Here is a 10,547-nt window from a genome sequence, read left to right on the forward strand (position 1 = left end):
GTAGTTTGGTTGGTGTGACTTTTCTTAAAAATTTTAAAGCAAAAATCATACATACATATGTTTTCAAAAAATCAAATACTTTAGGAAGGCTCATGGTGCAGTTTCCTCCTTCATTCCTGTTCCTGCCCATCTGGCTCTATGAAGGAAACACTTTTAACCACTTTTGGTTTTTATTCAGCTGGCGATTATGTCTTTATCTCTAATAATTTGCTTAGGTGTCTGTTTCTTGAATTTTTTTTACCCTTAAGAATTATCTATTTTTTCTGCCATAATCTACATATTCAATGTAGATTATAAATTTTCATTTGGGATTAAAATTCATTTTCTAACTTTCTAGCCAACCTAATATACCTTTCTGGCCTCTGTTTTTATTTAAATCAAAATAACAAAAGGAAAGGGAAGGACAAAATTGATTTTAAACACTATTACTGCAAGAAAATGGCATCATTTAAATGCATAGTTATATACGTTGTAGACAAACTCTAATCTACTTATAGAAAAACTTATTAGGCCTTTCTTGCTACGTTTTCTTTGTGTAACTAGTTTCTGGAAGTCCACTAAAAAGCTGGAAACGATGAAATATCTGTGGTTTTCTTAAAACAGTCATTTTTAACATAGCTAAAAAATTCAGAGTGATAAAATTTAACGACTCTTATTTTCTTACAGTATTCTATGCTGTAAACATAACAAAGCAATGAAAGACGTACAATGATTATAAAATGACCCCCAGAAAAGGAAAAACACCAACGGAAATGTACTAATCTAATTGATTACAAATACCCCAGAATGACTCTCATGTCTGCCAGCATGCTGACTGCAATCTTTGCTCCCTACAGAATGGACGACATATTGGTTGGAGCACCTCTCTTTATGGAACGCGAATTCGAGAGCAACCCTCGTGAAGTAGGGCAAATCTACCTGTATTTGCAAGTGAGCTCTCTCTTCTTCAGAGACCCACAGGTACTCATGGGCACCGAGACTTTCGGGAGATTCGGTAGTGCTGTGGCGCACTTAGGGGACCTGAACCAAGATGGATACAATGGTAATTTTAACTAATGTGGGGAAGTCATTTGTGTGTCATAATTTCATGCTACTGTTGCATAAAGGAAATGATGGGTATTTTAAAGTAATATTTACCATGGCGCATGGGGGTACGGTTACTGTTACCGTTTTTCAACAAACTATCGAAAATTTCAAGGCAAACTTAAGTTTATATGTCTTGACTAATATCATACATGGAAATTTTCTCATATTTAATTTGGGCTGTCCCATAACTGTTCTCAACAGTGGCAGCAATTATTTTTAAAATTGATGTTTGGATTTGGGACTTAAAAATAACTAGAGAATCTTTTCTATCAGGAGAGTCAAGACAAATAAATACATGTTGATATATTAGCAAGTATCTGCTTTCTGATTAACTTACATGGGTTATGTGCAGGTTACGCTGAGTTTTTGTTGGTCTGCAAACTTCAGCTTAAAGGCAGTTTCGGTGTTTGCAAAAAAGTAGTGTTAAACCCTTAGCTTAGGCTAGTGGTTTTCTAAGTTGGGAATTTATGAATGCCTTCTCAGTACCCTTCTCAGAAAAACATGCACATTCATAAAAAATTTGGAATACATTTTCAGGACCTTTGAGTTAAGAACCGAAGCGTAGTGGGTTTCTTGACTGAAGTCAAGGAAGGAACAAGAATTTGCACTAATAAAGCAGCCTCAGGAGAATTCACATCAGATCAGCATGCATTAGTACCTTTGGTAAATGCTATTGTGCACTTATGAGTTCTTTGAGAAAACACTTCTCATCAATGTACAGTTAGTAATTTTTAAAGTGCCATAAAACTTAAGTACATATTAAAAGCTTATGTTTCCAGGGAAATTAAAAAAAAGACAAATTCACATTTTAAGTGACCTGTTGCTTTCCAAAACTGTCCTAGTCCTGATCACCCAAGTGAAATAAATAATGCTAAATTATCTATGAAGTTGTCTTTTTAATCACATTTTCTTCCATTTGTCTTTTCTCTGAAACCCTTAGTGGTATTTTAAAAAGCTAAGAGAAGCATTTTTAATGGAATAAAAGGGAATCCAAGCCTCTCTGAGCCTTGGCATCCTTCAGTATAAAGTAGGTTAAAAAAAATGCCAAGCTCACTGGGATTAAACAAGGAGACAGAGGCCAAGCCACTGACTTAGAGGAAGTGAAGAAAGTGTTCCTTTTCACCTGCAATGGGACAGTATCTTTGTTTTCTACAACAATCTGAGTTTTTAGATCAACTTTACCTGTTAAATGAAAGTGGATTTATAACCCTCATTAACATAATGAAAATTGAATCAGAATTTATTCATTATTATCCTTGCTTACCTAGCAACAAAGAGAAATGACAGAATGACGAATGAGACCACACACTGTAGTCCACTGTGGGGGACTAGTATGGTAATTGTGTTATCAGAACTCTTCTTCAAGTACAGCTAAGTACTTATGTTTATTGTTCAGGACAAATCTGACACACAGAATGTGTGGAAGGTAATGGCATATTTAAGTGGGAGCCAGGTCACATGGCTCTCTCTAGGTTTCCCGGTATCATCATGGGACTAGGTAACCATAAAATGATATAATCTTTGTGAATGAGGTTTTGTATTTTTTTTTTTTTTGAAACAAGACTGTCCTAAGTACCCTGCAAAGGTGCCTCACCTGGTTCACCCAGCCTCGTGATCTGTTCTTGCTGTCTCTGTCACTCACTGAGTTCCCACGCAGAGCATCCTCTCTGGCCACTTCTCAACAGGCCACCTTTCGGTCTTTGTACAGCAGTTGTTTCTGCTTGAAGTACTTTTCCCCCTGATTTTCATGTGGTTGGTTCCTTCTCGTCCTTAGATTTCAGTTTCTGAAACAACAACCCAACCGCTCTCCATCATACAAATATTTTTAAGATTCTCTACATAGCATTTATCACTTTCGATATTTTCTTGCTTATTTCTATATTCAAACTATTACCTGCACTAGAATATAAGGTTTCTAAAAGCAGAGGCTTTGAGTGTCTGATTCACTGTCGTACCCACTGCATCTGGTGTGTAACAGGCACTCGATAAATATTTGTTGCATGGATAAAAGACAAGTAATGTACTGTCGTTGCAGTGCCACAGAATTTTCATGGAAAAAGTCACAAGCTTTTTGGACTTAACAATATTGCTCTTTGATTGTACTTGATTCTAAAACATTCTTCATTTTAAACAAATATGTTTCCATGTCTCCGTTGTAGACATTGCCATCGGTGTGCCCTTTGCAGGCAAGGATCAAAGAGGCAAAGTGCTCATTTACAACGGGAACAAAGATGGACTAAACACCAAGCCTTCCCAAATTCTGCAAGGAGTGTGGGCCTCCCAGGCTGTCCCTTCTGGATTTGGCTTTACTTTAAGAGGAGATTCAGACATAGATAAGAATGATTACCCAGGTAAGGTTTTCTTTCTTTCCATACATGAGCGATCACTTCCTGGAAAAGGTCCATTGTCTAGAAAACACAGCGCACGTAAGCAGTTCTCTCCTACCAATGAAGGCCAAGCTTCAAGATGGAACAGGGTTTTTGTGTATGATTCCGGAGTAAATTTCATGAGAATTTGAAGGAAGACAAAACAAACACTCCCTTTCCTATCAAGAAACAATGACAGAAATGCAAGATGGCCTAAAAAGCTGCATTGCACATAAAACTTCCCAACCCAAGTTTTCGTTTGAAACTCCTGAGTCATTTGGCCTCCATTGACAAAAACAGCTTGCATCAGACACCTTTCTAGAGCAATTTATTTTAACCCTGTAATTCCCTTTTGAGCTCGTAGTTACTATTAATATTAATTAATGTATGAACCTCATCGTTTCTGTCAGGAAGCTCATGTTTTTTAAGCATAAATATTGTCCAGCCCTATTTTGTGAGTTCCCAATGATAGACTGGATATTTCAAAGTGTAGGAAAAAACAACTGGTTCATGATAGGAATCATAAACTATTCTTGATTTCCTAATTCATATTGAAGGCTCATGGAAAGTCATAAAACACAGATAGATGATTTATGTTTTGTGCATGCTAAATGAAAATATAAATTTGTCTTAAAGGATTATTTCAGTAATCAGATTTTTTAAGCGGAGAACATCAGACTTCTTGGTTTTATGGTTTGATTTTCACTTTTATGTTGGTTATTTTAAGATGGTTTCAATAAGTACTTGGAAATCATTAATAGTTAAATGACAGCTTCAACTGCTTGTGAAAACCTTGTCCCTTTCCACCAGTCCCTCCCCTAAGTGGGAATTTTCCATATGTAGAGCTTTTTTCTGGTTTGGGGTAGCAGTCCAATAAGCTGACTGCCTAAATATACATCATTAATTTCAATCCTTGGCTTTCTCTTCTCCTCTGGGTTTAGGCATAAAGGATACCGCAACATATTCTTTTAAATTTGCCAGAAACCTTTCATGACACTAACACAGACATAATTGTGGACTCAAAGCAGATTTACTATTATATTGTATACTAATGCTTTCTACCTGTGGCAATTTCAAGAGCATTTAGTTAAATTTATTTTCTTAGTTTATATTAATCAATAATGGTTAGTTGTTTTCTTGGGGGGGGAGTTCTCATTACATAATATATGCTAATTTAAAATAATTCAAAAATCTAGGTCCCTTATGTGTGTACTACCCAAAATATGTCAGAGTGATTAATGAAATTCAACTCCTGGGTTGTACTTTAGATAAACAGTTAATTAGAAAGTTATTGCTATTCATTATGCCCGTCATAAGCTTCCTTTTCCCACTCTTAAGACCAGGAAACTCAAAAGACGGAAAGGCTATGCCTTCCACAAGGCAAAGGAAATAAAGGATGTATCTATCAAATAGCCAGTCCATCCACTTCCTGTGAGGACGAAACATGTCCCAAATGAGAGCCAGGAAGAAGAGTAACAAGGAATATTCCCTTCAGGGAGGAAAAAAAAATAGTAGAACAGGGAAAAGAAGCTAAAGTTCGTGCAATGTTGGTATTGATCACCGCTTAATTATGTCTTTTTTCATCCCTTCTTAACAAACAGAAAAAGTTCATTTGAAGCCATATGCTAATCAATAACTTCATCTGCCGAGGCTGGTCCAATTTACAGTAATCAGTGGTGTCAATGCAGTGCATCCATCTGTTGCTGAAGTAAATGTCCTTTACTATGGCCCATCAATGCTGCTTGGTTGAATTCTTATCCCTCAAGAGAGTCGAGGCTTTCAGACTTCCTCTGTGCATCTTAGGAGACCTGGGTTCTGGCCCCAAGTTTGCCTCTCACATAGGACTATAGATGTCTTATGATTCATAATCCTATAACATTTCCCCCTGATTCTCTTCTTGCAAAAAGAATGCCACTCAAAGAAGCCTTTTTGTCTTGATACCAAAACCCCAAAGACCTATGGAGAAGAAAACTCCCTGATAGGCAGGTGACTAGTATAATGGATTTGAAATCTGCAGGTGTAATTCAGGAATCAGACATGGAACTTTCCTCGTTTTTCTATAAATGAATTCCCCTCAGCTCTCAAACCTCCATTTCCAACATGGCAGAAAATCTCAATCTTTCAGTCACTTCTAGCTTCAGACTTAGTCTTATTTGGGTAAACATTCATATTCAAGACTATAGCGGTGGGGCATATGCCACAGAGGCAACAGAGGGTGTGAAAGGAGCTGGTGAGAATGCACTCCTAGGACAGCCGAGAGACATTCAGAATCACCGGCACATAAACAGAATATGAGGCTGGAGAGGTGAGCTGGGAGTGAGGTGGAAAAGCAATTTGTAGTTTGGACTTTATGATGAAGGGCACTTCAGAAGTGTCACCCTGGCTCTGATGCAGAGAATGCATGGGTAGGAAGCCTTATTGGTGTCACTCAGTTGGAGATGACAGTGACCTGGATCTGGTAGTGGCAGTGAGGATGTAGGGAAGTGGATGGGCACAGCTTTCTGGGAGTGGGATCAAAAGGACTTGGTGACTGTTTTATGTAGGGGGTGACAGAGAAGAAGGATTTTCAATGACTTCCAGTTTCCTGGCTTCAGTGATTAGCTGGATGGTGGTGTCATTCATTGAAACAGGAAATACAGGAGAAGAGCAGAACTTTGGGGAAAATGAGCATTTTTAAACACTGTGAGTCTGAGATGCCTGTGCCTATCCACGGGCAATGCAGGGTAGCATGGGTTGGGGGGATGCTCCAAGAAATGGGGGCCAACGGCTCAGCCCAGGCTCTGGGCACTGAGCGGGTGGGCACTGAGGTGGTGGCTTTGCTGGGCACCAGCCTAGGGAGTGATTCGGATTCAGTAAGATTTTGTCGTTGGTGATGTGTCCATGGTGCTGTGAACCCTCTTCACAGGCTTGACGTCTTTTCCTCAATCCCACCAAATTACACGTTCAAGAAATGAAGCTCGGGCTGGTGCCTTCACATGGGATTGACAGATCATTTCATATCTTGGCTGTTTCCTTGGCTTTCTTCAGAGAATCCATAGGCTGTAGGGTTCTGCAAATCTATGAAACATTTAATTAAGTCTTTAAAATGCAAGTGTTTTTCGAAATAGAATAATAATACTTGAAAAAAATTCAAACATGGTTACTGAAGATTATGCTTGGGAATTTTAGAAATGTTTTATGAGGAAAATCTTGGCCTTTAGAAATTGTGTAATCATTTGGTCTTAATTAAATGCATTACCAGAAGAAAATGTACAGGCTCTGTAGCTCCATATACTGGCACCTCCAATTCTCCTGATTACTTCCAGAACCTTGGCTAATTCCAGGGTCAGGCTGCTGCAAATCATGTACATATTGTGCCCAGCCGAAGAGCAAATTCATATATCAGGGGGTTCCCTCCACTCGGGAAGGGGCAGGGCACCTTTTAAAATTCACACGTGGGCACATGGGCTCTCAATGGCCCTAGTCCTCCATTGTAAACAGAAACAAAATCCCAAACCTGGTCACCTTATCTACCCGGTCACCCAAAGAACTCATGAGAAAATAAATGCAAAGACAAACATTTGAAATTCTGAGCTGAAACAAGTCAAACCGCCTGAAGTTGTTATGGAACTGAATGCACCTGAAAAACTGTGCTTACCAACAGTGATGGTTTCTGGTGAGGTGACACTGGGCTGGTTTTCCCATTCTTAAGATAAGCTCCCTCATTTCAGGAGCAAAAATGCTTAGCAGCTATTAAGTATAGCACTGTTGGCTTCCCCTGGTCTTCACTGCCGGCTGCACACCCCTCTCTGGGCAGCCTATTATGAAAACTACTCACAATAATGGCAGGGCATACATACACACTGCCCCGTAGGTGAATAGCAGCAAGCTGCCGGTCCCCAGCCCCCGGGCCGTGGCCCATTACCGGTCCGTGGCCTGTTAGGAAACGGGCCACTCATGACCACCTGAGTTCTGCACCACAAAACCCCCCACGACACCCACCCATCCCCAATCCATGGAAAAATTGTCTCCCATGAAACTGGCCCCTAGTGCCGCAAAGGTTGGGGACCTCATGTTCCTAATGCAACCTCACTGTCTTTCACACAGAGAAAGAGTAGGGCAATGTGATTGTCATGTTTTATATATACTTATTGTGTGTGATAGCTGTTTCATCTTCCAAACTGACTCCAAATAAGTTCACATAGTACCTGGAATAACCCAAAGCACAGACAGGTAAAAAGGTGGATTGATTTACCTGTACTCGTTGTTGTCACATGATCTGTTTTGCAAGTTACGGATATTCCCTATGTGAGCAGGACCACTCAGTTTTCTTGTCTTTGTAAGGAAGAATGCTAAAAAAGAACAGGCATGGGGTCAATTACATTGTTAACATTTTTGTAACAATAGCAGTTATTCCTATGATAATTAAGAGTCCAAAGCATTCCAGCCATTGCGTAGACCTGCAGTCCCCAACTTCCGGGCCATGGACCAGGGTACCTATCCGTGCCCTGTAGGAGACCGGGTGGCAGAGCTCTGCTGCCCCTGCCCACCCCTACCCCCACCCCCATCAGCATCTGTGGAAAAACTGCCTTCCATGAAATCGGTCCCTGGTACCAAAAAGGTTGGGGACTGCTGGTATAACGGACAGACGTGGGGATTTAGTTATAGAAATATAAAGATTTGGTTATGGAAATAATGTGTGCAATAATTTTCCTACATGTACCTTAACCACCCAGTATTTTTTTTAGACTTTTTTACAATAAATATTGTCACTGGCACAAATACACAAATATGAGTCATAAGTATTTTCATTTCTAGCACCAGAATTGATTTTCCTATTCAAAACCTTGGTGCTCACTGGAAAACTGGGATTGACCACAGGAGTGTCTTGTATACATTAATTGAGTGAAAGCATTTCAGAGGAGAAACAGCTGTACAAGTCAGGAATCTTAAAATTCAATGATCTAGTCTAATCCGGTTGAACATGAGTGTATAACAACACCATCTGCTAAATGCATAGCCCAGACATTGGAGGGTGGAAGAGGGGAAGTGCAGATTTTGTCGAGAAGCAGAAATCTTACAGGCAATAAAAACTGGAGAAAAACATGGGCAGAATGCCAAGACTATCATTGTCTCCTTCAGGCCCCTAATATACGATTATATCATGAAGCCATTTCAGACAATTAAACTCAATGAAATAAAATGACCAGCATTCATCTGTCTCAATGAGTGCTCTGTGTGTGGGGGGAGGGGGGTATAAGCAAACAAGTGAGCAAGAGAGAACCTACACATGAGAAAAAATAAAGGGGTGGCTTTACCCAAAGGGAATAATGCATTTTAATTTAACTTTGAGCTCCTTGAAACTGTTGATTTGAAGTTTAGTTGAACTAAGTTCAAATCTTACAGTCAAAGTTTATTTTTCCAATTCAAATTGCTACTCAAGTTTGTAGGAAAAGCAAAGTATTACATTCTTATGCAGCAAGATTTTCATAATTTCATTATAAACACATTAGAAATTAGAATATTATATCTTTGTAAAAATATCTTATGAATTTAGATTAAATTGAATTAATTCAACTGAAAGAGTTCTTGGACTTGAATCAAGCAGTGTCGTGAATTGGAAGTAAAAATGAATGAAGAAAGGACCCGGGTCCTGGAACCAGTTCTCCCAAATGTGATTCTAGTAACTCAACCTCTCTGGGTCTTGCTTTTCTCACCTGGAAGTGATGCGCTATATGGACTGCTTTTCCCAAAGTCATTTAAACTCTAAACTTCTCTGATCCTATAATCCCAGAGCTAGATTTACTGCCTTACTAGACTACTCTGTAATATTACGTAGATTATTAAAAAAAAAAAAAAGACAGTGAAATTAGAAACGACCTTTTAAAAATTTGTTTTAATTTTTATGGCTATGTAATGGTTGTGCCTATTTATGGGCTACATGTGCTATTTTGATACAAGCGTACAATGTGCAATGATAAATCTGTGTAATTGGAACATGTATCATCTCAAACATTTTTCATTACTTTGTACTGGGAACATTCCAAATCTACTTTGTTCTTAGCATTTTCATGAAAATAATTTTAGACTTTCAGAAAAGTTGCAAAAAATAGTAGCATCTCATAAATCCTTCACCCAACTTCCCCTAATGTTAACATTTTATATAACCATAGTACAATGGTCATTGATAGACCTATTAGAAATCCTATAGGATTTCACCATTTGTCCCTCTACTGTTCTTTCTGGTCCAGGATCCAAGACCCCATGTTGCATTTAGTTATCCTATTTCCTTACTCTCTTCTGAGCTGTGACATCATGTTGGTCTTCCTTTGCTGTCATAACTTGACACTTTTGAAGAGTACTGGCCATTTTGAAGAATGTCTCTAAATTTAAGTTTGTCAGATGTTCATTCATAATTAGATTGAGGTATGTATTTTTGGCAAGGATACCACACAAGTGATGCTGTACCCTTCCCAGTGCATCATATCAGGAGGTGCACAATGTCTGTCGTCTTTTTGCATTTTCATCACTTGCTTAAGGTGATACCAGCCATGTTTCCCCACTGTAAAGTGACCGTTTTTCCCTTTGTAATAATAAATGTCTTTGGAGAGATATCAATAATAAATATCCTGTTTCTTATCATACATTTGCCCACTAATCTGAGATCTATTAATGAGTCTTGCCTGCAACAATTATTACGGCCTAATTGTGATTTCCTATTTCCATCATTTCTCTGACATTTATTAATTGCAATCTAATGTAAAAAAAAATACCTCTTCTCCCCTATTTATTTATTTATATTGATATGGACTCATGGATGTTTATTTAACTTTATGGGTTATATAACCTGTTATAGTATTTATTTTTGTTGCTGAAATTGTCCCATGTTTGGCAATTTGGAACTCCTTCTAGTTGGTTCCATTGCCCATGCTTTTATGAGCATTTCCTTACTTTCTAACACTGTCTTCATGTTTAAAGATGATAATGATTATGGTAGAATATATATTGATTATATGATTTCAAGAGATTGTGCTTTTGGAAATGCAATTATTTCATTTATTCAACAAATGCATATTGAGTGCCTTCCATGTGCTGGGGCCCTGTTCCAGATGTTGC

At 38.5% G+C, this 10,547-nt stretch overlaps 1 protein-coding gene across 1 annotated transcript in view; it reads left to right on the forward strand.

Moving 5' to 3' along the window:
- The window catches only part of ITGA8 (integrin, alpha 8), a 235,400-nt gene that overhangs the window by 137,414 nt on the left and 87,439 nt on the right, over positions 1-10,547 (forward strand). The window contains exons 10-11 of the mRNA XM_012660904.1: positions 837-1,042; positions 3,246-3,437. Coding sequence (XP_012516358.1) covers positions 837-1,042; positions 3,246-3,437 — 398 coding nt within the window. The remainder of the gene's footprint in view (positions 1-836; positions 1,043-3,245; positions 3,438-10,547) is intronic.

The sequence above is a fragment of the Propithecus coquereli genome, unplaced genomic scaffold (genome assembly GCF_000956105.1).
Source record: "Propithecus coquereli isolate 6110/MARCELLA unplaced genomic scaffold, Pcoq_1.0 Scaffold69, whole genome shotgun sequence".
Taxonomy (NCBI): Eukaryota; Metazoa; Chordata; class Mammalia; order Primates; family Indriidae; genus Propithecus; species Propithecus coquereli.